Source organism: Pipra filicauda, unplaced genomic scaffold, assembly GCF_003945595.2.
Source record: "Pipra filicauda isolate LSUMZ 115617 unplaced genomic scaffold, ASM394559v2 scaffold124_size2119055_pilon, whole genome shotgun sequence".
In the NCBI taxonomy this organism is placed as follows: Eukaryota; Metazoa; Chordata; class Aves; order Passeriformes; family Pipridae; genus Pipra; species Pipra filicauda.
The window spans coordinates 1,146,422-1,162,472 of NW_024103707.1; the positions used below are offsets into that span (position 1 = coordinate 1,146,422).

Consider the following 16,051-nt stretch of genomic DNA (forward strand, 5'->3'; position numbering starts at 1 on the left):
AACTATATTAATTTCCCATTTTTTGAAACTCTTTCAAGAAACACATTTGCTCTGAGTTCAACTACTGCTCTGTATGCCCTGGGTGACTCAAAGCATCTCATTTTACTCCAAATATTCAAGGGTTAGAATTGGTGTAGCAGTTGCAGGGTTGGCTTGAAATTTAGTTTGCAAAGTTCTTAAGACTGGTGGGGAAAAGATGTAGTGGTTCTGGAAACTTTTAACAAGTAAATTCAATATGGGAGAGAGTTCAGTTATGACTCTTGAAAATTCTCAGAACTGTTCAAACATAACATCAATTTAACATCCATTTGCAGCATCCAACCCTACCAGCAGCATCTACCAGCTGTTTTGGATGGGTGCCCTCATCATAAGCAAATGTCTCTTTTTCTGCATTTTCCCTCAGAAGCAGGTGACCGTGGATTTCAAATATACCCACACCTATGTCTGTGTTGCTTTCTGGAGGGTGTGTTTCACTCATGGAAATATGTCTAACCTCTTTGTTTAATTTTCAAAATTTTATAAGCTTCCCACCCCCTGGGTTGCCCACAAAGTGACTCAGCAAGGCAAGCAAAGGGATCAAGAACAGATAGAATTTTTTAAGTAAATGGAAAAGTTTAGCAGTTCTTAAAGTATCTTCCTTCAACACATATTTCAAAAACATTAATAAAAGTAATTACAACTGGGTCTAACAGACAAAATGCAGGGCTAGTCATAAATCTTAGAGAACAGGGAGGAGTACTCTGACATGCTGCAAAACAAATATATTATCACCCTTCCAAACCTCCCTGAGCTTCTCTTTTCCTGTAATACAAACCAAAAAATTACCATGGTTGGGCTGCTGTGTGCTTGCTGCAATTAAAACAAGTTCTATATTTTATTTCCATAGTGGTGTGAACATTTATAAAGGAGGGAGGAGAAAACTGGACACATAGCAGTGAACACACAGGCATTGCCACCACTGCCGATGAACCACCTTGGTTCCAACCCAAACCCAATTCTGTATCTTGCTGTTTGCTGGATATTCTGTGAGTAATAAAGTCCTGGGATCCTGATTCTGTTTCAGGGACTCATGTATTGAAGGTCAAAGATAAGGTTCCTATATAACAAAAGGAGGAAAATTCAGACCTTGGAGTCCTCAGAAGAGCCCTCATGTTTGTGCCACAGGGCCAAACTCCTCCTTGCTTATTTTATGTCCCATATTTTGCACTCATTTATGCACAGCTGCTAAATTCAAGAGAAGAAACACACCTGCCCCATCTCAGGCTACACAACAGTCATAGGGTTGGGTGCTCTCCAGGAAGATGGGAGAGGTCAATTCCAAACTCCTTTGGCCCAGAACCCAGCTCTCCCATTTCCCATGAAAGTGCTCTTCATACCAGACAACACATCTGTTCTCAGAGTGGGGCTGTCAGAGTGTCAAATGCCAATAGTGCTGCCTATGGGCAGTGTTCAAACCCCTCCTTGTTTTCCTGTCTCCCCAAGTCATATCACTGCCCAGTCCAGAGTAGTGGAGTCAGTCTCTGAAGGCATGGCCCTCCATATAAAGTGTTCACGGACAGCAGCAGAAGGGCTGACTGACTCAGCCCAGGCAGGGGAGCAGCTTTATAGTTCCTGGTGTGGAAATCCTGGAATCTGTAAAATAAAAGGCTCAAAAATACCAAGCCAGAAAAAGCAGGTCATAATCTAATCACCTTTTCCTTCCTCCTCTTAGGAAGGCAAGCAAGAGGAAATAACAACATGGAAGACAGAGTCAGTAATCAAATTTTTTATTGATGCCCTTTCTCATTTGTGACCACTGGTCATTTACTTTAATTGCACTGACCAAAATTACCAATTGACTTTGATTTGCCTAAATTACAACTTCTATAGGTTTTGCATTTTTATCAAGAGAAGACAAAATCACGGGTAAGTCTCTATACGGAATCAAAGATAGGAAGCAACTTTTTACTAATCCTCATGCAAACTACTGACTGATTATTGGAGACCGAGGTTGAGTGTAATTTCAGGAAAAAGTTCACTCTTATGAGCATGTTCATCTAATAACAAGCTAATTTATAGTCCTTTCACAACCAATGTAATTTTCATCTATTAGGTAATAATTATAGGCATATTAAGCAATATTAACATTATTAAACAACAATGAACAGCCGCCTGAATGTATACTATGGTAATGCAAAATCTGAGTAATATAAAGTGCCTTACCTGGTAAAAGAGCAGAATTTTGCATTAGAGGTTTTCTAAGATTCTAGAATTTTTTGTCTTACAGGTCAAGAGACTTCAAACAGAAGAAATCTAACATTCATATTTACAGAAAGATTTATGCCTGATCCAAGAACTCCAGGGACACTTTCACTTTTCAGTCTTTTTCTACTATACCAACAAATTACACCCATTTGGAAAAGGAGCTATTGCTTTGCTGTGGTATTACTAAAGAAGCTGCTTCTGAGCGCATTGGATGTATTTTGTGCAAGGAGTTTTCCGAGAGGCTAAAATGTATTGCTGCTGCTCTTCTTATGTTTTGCTCTTTTGCAAGCATATACTAAACTGCAGACTTAGCTGCCACTAAGTATATATTTTATATGTGGAATATTATTACTAATAAAAATAAAATGAGTTATTCAATATGAATGACTGCTCATCTCTCCCTTGATATATATAAAATAAGTCACATTTAATGTGAGAGTAAACTCAGGAAACTGTAATAACTCTGTGGCACTCATACAACAGCAAAGAGGGGTATAAATAAGTGAAATGTTTCTAACAAAACAGTTAGCTTAAATTATCTTTAAAAAAACAAATGAACAAAAGAACTAGTCACAAATTCATTTTACTAACTTTTTGTTTCCTGAAGGTTTCTCTTTAACAATACTTTCCTAAAAGAAGTCTATGTTTAAGGAAGTTGCAGAAAATTATCACAAGGCCCAACAGAGAACAAGTGTCCTACTTATTTATTTTTGTTTTTTCCTGTAAGCAAAGTCCCCTACATCATAACTCTATGTCAGGATTTCTACATGGAGTAGCTTCAGTTTTGCACTAAAGGAGGAAAGAAATGAATTCTTCACTTATGGCTCTCTATGCATCAGCCTGGAACATCTGCACACCCTGGCTCTCCCATATAATTCCCAAGACAACCTGTGGCTGCCACAGGTGAACTAATTTTTAGGAGCACTGCTGCAGACACGTGAACCATGAAAATATCCTGGTGGATTATGAACTGAATAAATACTTGTACTAGAGCAGATGGACGACTTCTGCACATAAAAAGAAGTAAAACAAAAAACATAAACACGTGAAGGAGAAATGGCCATATTGCTGTGCAAGCCACTTTCCTAACCTACATTGTTATTGGTCCCAGCCTTAAGAGATCAGCAAGTTTCAACTGATACAAGGATTCCTACTGAACAACTGCACTAAACCAAGATCCTTCCAGTAAAACAAAATTATACAAATAATTTAAAGCATTAAGTTCCAGGTTATGTACACGTATGTAGTTCAAACATTTCTTTTTCTTACAGAAAACATAGATAAGGGATTCCAAAAAAATCCACACAAATTTTGACTCAAAGATTTAATCAAGAGGATTTGCAAAAGAGCATCAAGTATTCTGAAATGATTTATGAGCTGCAAAAGTAATGCATGAGTCATTCAAAGTGTATTACTTGTATTAAAATTTCAGTTATCAGTGTTTACTGATGACAGGCTGAGAAAAAGAGTGAAAGAACAGACAATGGAGCAAACAAAAATATTGGTGAGGTCATAAGAGACATTGGTTAAATCTGTAGTTGAAAGGATTATGTACAGCAAGGAAAAAGCTTTTCTCCTTTTTCAAAGAGATTGCACATTGTCAAGGTCCATTTCCATCAGAGAAATACATTAAAATAATTTTTAATCTATATTCTATTTTCTGGCCTATAGAAAGTATTCAGAGATACAGGAAAGACTAGACTTCTGCCGAGCAGATTAAACAAAACAGCATTCCTACATACTTTAACTATACAGTTACACATTGAAATTCAAAGCAGAAAAATAATTCAATGCAAATACAGAATTATGGATTCTGATAGATCTGGGGGAAGCAAGACTATGAAAGGAGTGCCTGAACTTGATGAGGAGATCTGTGTAGTATGGTTTCTGGATCCTTATATTCATTTGAAGGATCCATCACAGCTGCATATAACTCACTGTAAGCTCTGCAGACCAGTTCTGTTGACTGTTTTATTATCTGCTCTCTAAAAAACAAAACAAAATAACATAATTTGCAAATCGCAGGGAATATAACTCTACTACATACAGGGAATTAAAGACAGATGTTAAAAATGCACATTAAAAATCAGTGTGAGTTGCATTAAAAAGCCCTTTTACTTCAACTGTGAAAACAGCTCGAAGTTTCAAAACAAAAGCCTTCTTTCTCTCTTTGTACTGTACACAGACAAACTCACATATGATCCTGATAACCAAGAAATTACCTTCTTTATTTCTACAACGAAGCAAAAACTAGTAGAAGGATTTAACTTGCATACAATAGTTTCCCACCTGCACTTCACTGCATCTTTTAAAAGACTGATAAACTTAGTGATCTACCTTCTCCCTCCTGTGGTTTCTGACTGTCCTTTGTAAATACACACTTTTTTTTTTCATCCACTAGCAAATATATTCTATTTGCTTTATATTGACAGCACCTGATAACATAATCAGTCAAAAAGAACTGGTAGAGGTCAGAGATTTAAAAGTCAACTTTTTACCAACAATGCGATAAAGTCTGTGTCCTGTTATTTTTCTGGAGCTAAATGAGCAACAACACAGAGATGCTGAATGCTAAATTTAACTGGAAGGTTTAATATTTTTTGAAGACAACCTAATAATTTTATTTTACACTGTCCATTGAATCAGTTTACTTTAATCATCATTGTGATGTGTTTACAGTTGCAGATGCATTTTTATCTATCAGAAACAGTAGTTACAACTATTTTACAGCCAAACCCATACAAGTGGAACACAAGCAGAAGCTGATGAAACCAAGGTAACCACAAATCCAGATTCAGCCCTGCTGTAATATGCAGCAAAGGAACAAAGACACCAAAACTGCATCCACTAGAATCAGAGTTGAATTCACCAACTGTTTGGAATTGATAAGTTAAAGAAATTTCAAAGATCAAATACAACAAACTTTGTCTTTACAGGAAACATTAAGGAACAGAAGTTACGAGAAAGCAGATTAAAAGATCAAACCTTCATTTTATTCTGACACACAGTATCCAGTTTTTCAATACACAACATCAACTGCCAGTATTACTAGGTTATTAGAATATCTGAAAAAGAGACTGGCCTTATAATAGCAAATCCAGATCCACTATTATAAGGGAAATATATTCAGGGTGTTCAGGTAAAACAACTGTCTCTGATCCCAGCCTGGGATCACTAAGCTACTGTAACATGAAATCTTTTAAGAAAGTATTGCACACGCATTTTGTATGAAACTATTGTATCAAATCAATAAACAAAAAAAGTTTGTTAAAATATTCCAGAGGACGGAACAGCATCACACAAGTCTTTCCATCAAATAATGTCAGTGTCATTAATCAGTACATTAGGATTTCAGTTGCCATAACAACATGATACATTTTAACACTAACACAAATGGCAGCACTTTCTAAAAATAGTAATTCCAGCATTCAGTTTCTGTGATCCAACACAAATGAAAAGGGCTTTTCAAGACCAACCACCATATAAATACATAGGTTAAGACTTTTTAAATGAGCAAAGGAATTTGAAAGACAAGAGCATGTCCTGGCAAAAGCTGGAAGGAATGTTCTTCATAGTCGTAAAGCTTAAATGATACTGCCAGTAAGTATGTAATACACTGGTCCCTTATTAAAAGCATGTGTTCTGATTTTGAGAACAAAGACCTCAAAGGTTCCAGCTCAGCCACTGCAACTGTGGATCACAATTATTTGATTTCAAGGAAGATGTCTTCAGAACTGAAAATTTCAACTACTATAGCAAGAGATTAAAATTTGAATTCCAGTTTAACGTTTTGCTTGAATTTTGAAAAAATTTTGAATTTTCAAGGTTTATTTACTACAGAAAATATTGACTATCAAGACTGAGATTCTACAAGGATGCATCTCTGTAAATAGGTTTTTTTAACTTCAAAAGGATTGCTTGTGTTTAAAGCTACACATTTGAAGGCTAATGGACTTATAGCACTGACTATAGTAGGTTCATAAATTTCTGCATGTCAGCTGAGTTGTAGCAGCCATAGCCACCACGCTCATGCAAGGCTTCCCTCTTACCTCTCGACTGCCCACTGCTGCAAGATAATACAAATCCGGCTTCAACTGCACTGAGAGGTTTAAAAAGCTTATCCATGGGATAAGGCAAAGAGTGCCTACATGACTACTTTATCTTGGTTTGTCTGACAGAAGATGAAGTTCAGGTAATTCCACTGTGCCTGAATCTTTATGGCATCATAGAGTCTACCTCTTAAAATTGCTTCTGTGTTAGCGGTGAAAAGTTGAGGCTCTCAAAATACATTTACTGTTATTTATGACTTTTAAATAGACTCACATTAAAAAAAAACAAACCAAGAGCTAAAATACATGTTTAATAACTTGACACCAAGAAGCAGAAGTTGCAATGTTTCACTAACATTACTGCCTTCTTTGATCTGTACTGGAACAGAAGAGCTCTCACACAACAGGGTCAGTTCTGCCAGCTGAGCTGCAGGAATGGTAAACAGAGACACCCAATGTCCGCTGAAAAGCATCAGAATTCCCCATGCCCAGCCATGCACCAGCTCTATGGAAGGACAGTGGAAGTCTTTGTACGAGGAAAACCTGAGCAATACAGCGTGAGAACCTGGCAACTAGACTAGCTGATTGTTGTAGGTACCTTACAACTGAACTGTTCTGTTCAATTCCCAACAATATTTACTTTTCCCTTGACATATGTCATTTTTTAATCGCAAGACCCTGTAATACAATCCAATGAGAACAGGTACTAGTAATGAAACTCCAACTACTATTGCATTATGTAAAATATGATGTGCTAGTCTCAATTTCTGATACATTCTGTAACCTGTGCTCTTCACAAAAGTGTGAAAAATAATGTCAAGAAAAGTTTTTGATCAGTGCAGCATATAATTTTCTGAGTTTAAGTACTACAGAAAGTCTTCACATGGTTCACATTTAATTGGAAAAAAAGTTGTGGCACTTTTTATATTATATTCAAAAACAAGAGAAGAGATAAATAATAAAGTTCTCACTTCCATAGAAATCACTAAAAAAAAATACATTAAGTGAAAAGTAAAATAATCTCAGCACAATATTCAGTGAGACAGAATGCCAATACTCTACAACAGAAGACAACAAAGTTGAAAATCTTAGAACTGACAAAGCAGTGGCGATAAAAGAAATCTTGAAGAATTACATACTTCATCTGTCTTTGGAAAGCTTACAAAATAGTTTTAAAACAATTTCCAAATGAGTTGACAAAAAACTGCCAACTCATCAGAACATGTTCAAAATAGATGAACGTAATTAATTTTGATGATGTCTATTAAATCTAGAGTAACTACTTCTGAAAGTTACAGAATTACATACTCCTCAATCCTCGTTCAAAAAGAGGAGTCAGAACAAAACTGAATTGTGACCTGAAGGACAATGCAAATACGATCACAGCTGATAACCTGAACTCTCATCATGATCTAAAACCTAATCAAATTCATCTTTTTGACCATTATGTAAGCATAATAGAAATACAAAGGTAAGGTACTTACTTCACAGTAGCGCTCAGAAGGAAATTCAGCTGGGACATTAAAAGACTATCTGGAGCAGACAGATAGCGATCAAACTGAGCCTGGGAGGGGAAGAGAATATGAGCTCAACATATTAACACGTTCCTGGTATATGTAAATAGGTAAAACCACAACTTTCTGAAAAGTCATTCCATTAAAACAGGTAGAACTTAATAGACCAAAATAAATGTCTAACTTCAGCACATCTGCCACCAAAATTTTGTTTCTGACTCTGAGGAATATGAGTAAAGGGCAAATAGTGAGAATCCAGCTACGCTTCCTGTGCATCTGGTGCAGGTATGCACACATCACTGAAGATCAGACCTTGTCTATTCAGTGCAGAGGGAATACAGACATTTCAGAGAGAAATCTACTCTGTCCAAGTTAGACGTGTTTTAAGATTTTTTTTTTTACTTTTTGGCAGGGAATCACTGCTTATGCTGGGAAAACCAAGAGCAAATCACCCACTTCAGGGTTCTTGAAACTGCTTCTAAGCCTACTTCTCCCCTGCCATGTAATGTAGTGAAAAAAGGACAGTACTTTGATTCTAGCAGTGTAGAGAGGAAAACACTAAGAAAGAACATTACTGCTGTCTTTAACAATCTTTTAGAGAAACTGTGGGTGCCCCATCCCTGCAAGTGTTCAAGGCCAGGTTGGATGAGGCCCTGACCAACATGGTCTAGTGGAAGATGTTCCAAACTCCCTGCCATGGGCAGGAAGAAGATGGTCTTTAAGGTCTGTTCCAACCCAAACCATGAATTAATCATCAAATGTGTGACTATAAAGAAGATGAAACCAGTTCTTCTCACAGATGAAAACATGAGGAATACTGAATACATATTACACTAAGGAGAGTTTTGATTAGATAGTGAGAGGAAAAATTCTCATCAGGAATGTCATCAAACAAGGAATTGGTTAACCATAAAAACTGTACAATCTCCATCCTTTGCATTACATACTCAGGCAGGGCCCTAGGCAAGTTTATCTGATGATGGCAACCTTCCTGAACACTGCATGATTATTCTCAAGCTGGTAAATCCTAAACCCCACATCCATCCATCATTTAAATGTGCAAGATGTAGGCAAAAGTGACTAATGAAGTCACAGTTCTCACAAATTAATTTCTTGGGGGGATTCTGCCCTTGTTTGGAAAGCAAGGGAGCTTTTCACTGAGAGGGTTATGGACTTGACTAGCACAGCATCTGCAAGCATGTATGAACACTGAAAAGGCTGGGACCTGGAAAATAATTTGGAGGCAGTGAATCTGCTTAAAAATACTCCCTCTTGGTTTAAATCCTATTGGTTAAATCTATTGGTTTCAGAAACCAACAGATTATGCTGATAGATGGGACTTATGTGGGTTTGATTTCAGCATACGTGCTTCCATTCTGGATAAAGTGTGTTCACAGAAGCAGATATTAAGTAATGAAGAAAATAAAACAGTTGGATTCTTCTAACTATTTAAGTGAAATTATTATGTACCACTACAGATAACAGAGTAGCATATATATATATATATAATTTAAAGACAAGGTCCCCAAGCTACAGCCTATAAAGTCCTTGTTGATCTACAAGGCCATGATAAATAGAAGATATTTTAAATGCAAAATTTATAAATTTTAATGAGAACGCATGCTGATCTGAGTAAACCATTGAGTGCTCTGTGCCAGAGCTTTGTTCATCCAACCAGCTTGAGAATCACTGGTTTAAAATCTGAAAAGAAAAAAAAGCAGCTACGCTAACACACAAGGATTCAACATAAAATTTAAAAATAAAATCTTAAAAAAAAAATACTTTTAAAAAGACCTTTTTTCATGGGGGTATACATGCACTGCTGGATGAGTGGGCCTTTACAGGTAAACTTTCAGAATAAAGCTCAACTTGGCTAAGGAAGAAGAGTGACAGATCATACATTATTGTCTACTGAACTGTGATATTGTTATCTCTATGCAAAAAAGCCTTCACATACTCTATGAAAAAATATCGGCTGATAATTTGCTTTAAAATACATTGTAGCTTTCAACTTAAAAAATATAACTTTGACATATATCAAGCATCTAACTTCTGAATAAAGCTGAACTATTTGCATAAAATCAAAGCCTTAGGACTAAAATTATAAATGATAGCAGAACCTACATTTCAAAGCAGAAGCAAAAAAAGAAACTTTGGTGATTAAAACTAATTAGAGCTAAGTATTTGCTTTTAGCAATTTAAGATGACTCATGGGATAGCATTCTTGTAAGTAAAGTTCTGTTTCTCAAGGCTTAGAAACTAATATTCTATTACTACACCTTCAGAAATAATTTATGTTTATTACTTCAAGTGGTCAAATTACTACAAATTACGAAAGTATTCCGAGACACGTCATTTAGCTATTCTTAAAGAGTATGACTGGTTAGATGAATATCTACTACATCACATAATCAATAGCATTCTTTCCCATGTCACAGCATCACCATCATAATATGAAAGTTTAAAATGCTTACCATTGCAACCTTCAGGGACACGGAATCCATACTTGACAAATTTGAAAGAGGACCCTAAGAATCAGTAGTCAAACAAAAAAAAGGTCATACTAGCATGTAGAAAAAGTTAAACAGTATAATCAGTTCAGTAGTACATTTTTATTTGGTCCTGCTACAGGATCTTAAATGTTTGGAAACTATATCACCGTATCAGTACTGAAATGCTGTTAACAGTTCATTTGTATTCTACCACTCTTAAATTAAAAGCTGACAATACAGAGTTTTTAATATGCCCTTTCAAATAATTTTCTTCCTTCTTTACCATTAAATAAGGCCAAACCTAGCCTTCCACAAGGTTTAGAATAAAACCTGAACTGCAAACTGGCCACATTCCCTTGGTGTTCCAGACTTACAGAGGACAACTTTGCTCTATTTATCTGTACTAGGACCATGCAGAATTCAGACCTGCTTCCCAGTAAATCTTCTGTGCTGGATGGCAATTCAGTGTATAAATAAATGCTGTTCAACTCCTTAGCAAGTTCTGCAAAATCACTTCTGCAGCCAGGCAGCTGTACAGATATATGAAAATTGCTACGTGCCATTAAGAACTCTAGTCAACTTGAAATTGGTTTTAGAACAGGAGATAGGTTCATGAATAGAAAACTAAGTTGAGTTATTAGTCAGATTATTTATGCATTTATTTATTCATCTTTATACATAAAAATCTGTTGAATTTGGGCACTTTATGCAAAATTATTAGCTGAAGAAACAATATAAAGCTCTCCAGCAGAGTTCTGCTTTCTCCAGAAAACACTGTTCTTCACTTTCACAAAAGATCACAAAAGGACATAGACACAGCTGAAGGGAAGAAGGGCTATATTAACACCTATAGACACATAGCAACTGTGCTTCAAAAGAAAGGAAGAGTGTGAGCTCTGAATTCAAGTTTTCAACTCCCTCTAAGAAATCTCAAGTTTTCACTTTGAGAATCTCACTGCCTTGGTACTAGAATACCTACATCAACGAGTAAGGACAAAAGAAGAAACTGTTTCAAATTACTACTAAACTCATCTGCCAATTTTTCACAGAAGAAAAAAAGCAGCAATTACCTAAAGCATGCAGGTATCAACTCCATGTGTGGTGCTATAGCAAGTGATGAAGAAAGGTGAATGCCACATGCACAGCACGTCTAATATGTTCTAGGTGTTATGGAATTGGTGGTTTACCTACCCAATATTTGTCTTTTAAAGCCAGCTTGACTTAGACACTTTCTGACGTGTATTAAACTACCCACACAGTTATTCTGAGAACGTACAGGATATCAGTGGTGCATGGAGTCTCTCGATGGGGCACAGACAAGCAGCAGAGAAGGACTGCTGCACATCAAACCTGCTAAGCTTGCCAAACATGTAGTGTAGGGAAAATCTGTAGCTGCAAGGTGCCTTTGCCCAATAGTAATATCTGGTGTTTTCTTACTGGAACCAGGACTGAGGTTTTGCTTTCAGAGGAAGCCTAATTTGCAAAAATATTAGTGCCAAAATTCTACTGGTTGGCAAGTATGCACTAACTCATCAACATGTAAATTATAAAAGCTTACCTGTTCCGGTTTGTGTTGCTGCAGAGCATTATATATGTAACTTAGACCAGCTCTTGTTAACACGTAGGAAGCTTGCTCATTTATGAGTGTATCTAAATGAGCTTCAATCTGAAATTTTAAGCATAAAGTATTTATAAAAAGTGTGTGAGCATATTAAATGTAACAAGTTCTGGGGTTGAAAGAAATAGAAACACAAGTAAGAAGAAAAAAATACAAATAAGAAGGAGAGTGATCAATGAATAAGGAAAAACTACAAATAGAGCATAATTATTTTATCCATTTACATCTTCCATATTGCCAGGAGCCAATAATAAAAATGTAAAGAATTCTTTCATGTCTGACTAATAGAAGAACCTATTTTTTTATTTGTGAATACAACAGCACCAAAAATGAAGAATACTATAGTCCTAATCTTAAAAATTCTTATATAAGTTTATTTTCCTATAATTCTTTGAAAATATGTGATAAAAATCATTCAACTCTTATTGAAAGTATTGACAATAGCATGGTAGTTTTATAATAAACAAGAGACAGTCTTTAATAAGGAGAATAAAACAAACTAAATCATAATCAGTACTGATTTTAAATTCAATTTTGATAAACACTTATTTGATAAAAGTTAACTGAAAGAACATAAGACATTGAAATTAGTTATCAATTTTTTTAACTATCTCCATATGAAAAAGGGTCATAAGAGTATTTTATATACTTAATACCATCTTCACTTTGCAGAGAAACCTAATCCCTAAATCCAGTCTCAGCAGCAGCAATCATTTTTTAGTTTGAGCAGTCTCACTGAGACATTTGGGTATTGATACATTATTACTTCATTTTTACAGATAACTACCCCACATTTCTTTTTTTTTCTTCCAATCCTAAAGAAAAGAAAAAATTTATAATAACATCTAGTAAATAGTAAGACTTATTTGTCTGATATTTTAAGAGTTCACCTTTTACTTCCTAAAATTGTTTACAAAAACACACCTTCCTTTTTAAATCAGGAGGGAAATCTTAGTATTTCAATTTGGAGATTTTAACTGTCTGAGTTCTTTTTTCTATATAAAAAAAAAAAAAAATCTTTCTCCTATTAAATATGTCATTCTAACTCCACTTGAATAACCTACTTATGTATAATCTTAAAGATATTTTTTCAGTCTGTTCCTGTATTTTAAAAATGTTTGAAGAAAGTAAATGGTGCTAAATGCATATGCTTCAGTTCTACTGCTTATCTGAAGAATAAATCAATTGCAACATTTACTGGGAAATAAAAGCTGATAACAGAAATTAGAAATACCCCAGACAGTTTGGTGAGGTTGTCTGTGAGGTTTGTTTCAGAAGTAAAAGAAGCTAGAAATTCTGATTAGGAGCAGAAGGTGAAAAATGGCTCACAGCCCATCCTTACTCATCCCTTAAAATAAGAAGTTGTAATTTTTTTTTCAAGTCCCCTGGCTCCAAAAGCTCTCCTGAGATATACTGCAGACCTGTTCCTGTAGCAAAACAGAAATCGGCAGTGACCAAGCTTTTGCTAGTCAATAGTTTCTAAACTTACATTTCCATTTCAAAATGGTACCACATATGAACTACTATCCTGACTATGTTAGGGGACACCAAACAAAAGAGAGGTAGAAAGCGGGACTGAAGTAGTTATGTCAGCTACACTATATTCTAGTACAAAATAGATGATGATCGAGTACTATTTGACTGCGTTTTCAACTTCCATATGCTCTTCTCATACAGTTTGCAGATAAATATCAGAATGATCAGGATAATGAAAAAGTTCACTGATCTGGGTTTATCTGCAACTAACCCAAACAAACCCCAATCTTTTAATAACTTTTGTCTGTTTAAAATGAAAGATGCTATTTGCTCATGGTCTCTGATAAGAAGTCCTCTTACCCCATTTCCCCAATTTAGAATTGACCCAAAGCCGACATTATCAAAGATAAATATGTTCACATCACAACTTATAGTCTGCAAAGATCAGTAATAAGTTCATTTTCTTTCGAGGTTGTTAAAGCTTACCTGAAACTGCAACATTTCTAGACGTTTGTCAGTGAATTCAAAGAGAGCCAAAGTAGTCTTCATCATATAGAGCGAATTCACCATAAAGGTTGCCATATCGGCTGTGCCCAAATTACTTGCAGACATAGTACACATCTGTAACAACGGATCTAGCACACAAGACAGAACCTAAAATAGCAAATACACAGAAAGGAGGGAGGGGAGGGAGGAAATCATGTCACACAAGGCTTCTAACCTCATTCTGTCTCTATCACGTATTTATTCCCCAAAGCAGAATAAAGAGGAATGAGAGTTTCCAACTGTGAAAACAGTTTTCTACTGTATTTGTCAGCAGGTGATCAGCTACCACAGTGATAGGGAAAGTATAAAAACCTGATAAGAACAGATTCCAACCTAGCAGGAGAAAGAGTAACCCAGATTAGATAATTGGTAATTGTGCAATCTTGAGGATGTATTTACTTAATGGAGTAGTAATTGCATAACAGAATTTAGATACTGCGTTAAGAGTAGCACTCCATACCGTACTGTAATTATCCACTTTGTTAGTCACCCTCTTATTCACTTTACAAACTCCGGTTTGGTGGAAAGCTCCAAAATGAGACCAGACAAAAAGATTACCATTCCACCTATCTTTTGAGCACTGAAATTAACTTACACATCCTTTTTCCCCCCTCCCTCCTCTTCACACACACACACAGAGCAGTCAAACATTCTTATACCTGCACAAAGTCAGCCTGACGGGCATCCAGCGGAATAACAGATGAGTCATGAGACGCCAGAACCTCCCGTAGCAAGTTAAGTGTCTGATTTAGTGCAGAGCTTGGGCCAAGATCAGGAGGTGGGAGTTCAACCTGAAGAACAGGTTTTGTGCTTTTTTAAATAATTTAATTTACAGCAAACGCCAACCAATCTGTTAGCATAAATGTAACCAGCTAAAAATAAAATTACATGTAGCCACGCAGAGAAGAACTTTAATGTGATACTGGACAAATCTACCATGTTTCAGAAAATAACTGCCTGCAACTTTTCAGCATAACCATCTCATTCACTGACAAACAAGCAATGCTAAATTTATGCTTTCATTCAGACTATACCTATTTTATGATCTGGAGAAACTCAAACACTACCGGTTTTGGTAGAGGAAAAAAAATACAATTACTAGATTAGGTGCCAAAGAGTAGCCATGTAGTTGGCATCACTGAGTTCATTTTAAGCAAGACCTCCTGTGAGCACTTGAGAATCTAGTGCAGGCAGAGCTCTGCGAGATCAGAGCCATACTGCAGCACTGCCCCTATGATGCCAAGTCTGAGAGCTGCAGTCACAAATGCAACAGTCTTATCCCTAGCAAGTTTGTACCTTAAATTGCCAGTACACAAATGAACTGTACAAGTACACCTACATAAACTGCAACGAGACTATACGAACCAGAATGCAGGTCTACGTCAAAGATAAGAGGAAAGAATTGCAGATGTTTAAAAAAGACAAAGAAGAAAAGCTTACGTATATTAGAGAAAAAAACATACTTTCCAAGTCAAATTATGAAAACTGGAGCACCTGCAAAAGGACTGAAAATCTATGCTATTTTTAACCTAGGCTCATATACTTCACCCTTTTCTTTGTCACAGGCAAATTCTCATTTCTCTTTTTTCAAATACATATTTCTCAGGTTCCACTCCAAACATAGTTGCATTTTCTTGTCTCCAGCTTCCTGCTGCCTCCAAACCTTTACTACAACCCAGGCTGCTCACCTTGTTTCCTTTTGCCAACAGTCTGCTTCCCACCTTCCTGTCCCCTGTCCATCCAAGGGCAAACACAGATCTGGTTGTATCATGTTGGAGTAAGGAGACCCTCAGCAATACACAGTAAGTTAACACTTAAAGGCATAATCTCTCCAAGAGGAGGTAGGGAGAACTAAGTGGGGACAGGACTGGCCCATGCATCTGAATGTGTCTGGTTGCAGCAGAGGAGGGCAGCGTGCACTTCTGCAATGCTCTTAAGACTCCAGCTCAACAAGAAAAGGCAGCAACTTTGGATGGACCTCCAAGTCACAGACAACATATTTCATACCTTCCCAAATGATAAGTACTGATGAATAGCACAGTAACATACATGTTTGAGTCTCCAAGGGTGGGGGGGATCAAATGGGCAGAAGCTGATGGCCAAAGAAACCAA

At 36.3% G+C, this 16,051-nt stretch overlaps 1 protein-coding gene across 1 annotated transcript in view; it reads right to left on the reverse strand.

The window, feature by feature from the left end:
- Positions 1-1,750: 1,750 nt before the first annotated feature.
- COG6 (component of oligomeric golgi complex 6) overlaps positions 1,751-16,051 on the reverse strand; it is a 53,321-nt gene continuing 39,020 nt past the window's right edge. Inside the window, exons 14-19 of the mRNA XM_027723129.2 lie at positions 14,599-14,730; positions 13,880-14,047; positions 11,858-11,965; positions 10,282-10,335; positions 7,778-7,857; positions 1,751-4,229 (exon numbers count right to left, since the gene is read on the reverse strand). Coding sequence (XP_027578930.1) covers positions 4,082-4,229; positions 7,778-7,857; positions 10,282-10,335; positions 11,858-11,965; positions 13,880-14,047; positions 14,599-14,730 — 690 coding nt within the window. The 3' untranslated portion in view covers positions 1,751-4,081. The remainder of the gene's footprint in view (positions 4,230-7,777; positions 7,858-10,281; positions 10,336-11,857; positions 11,966-13,879; positions 14,048-14,598; positions 14,731-16,051) is intronic.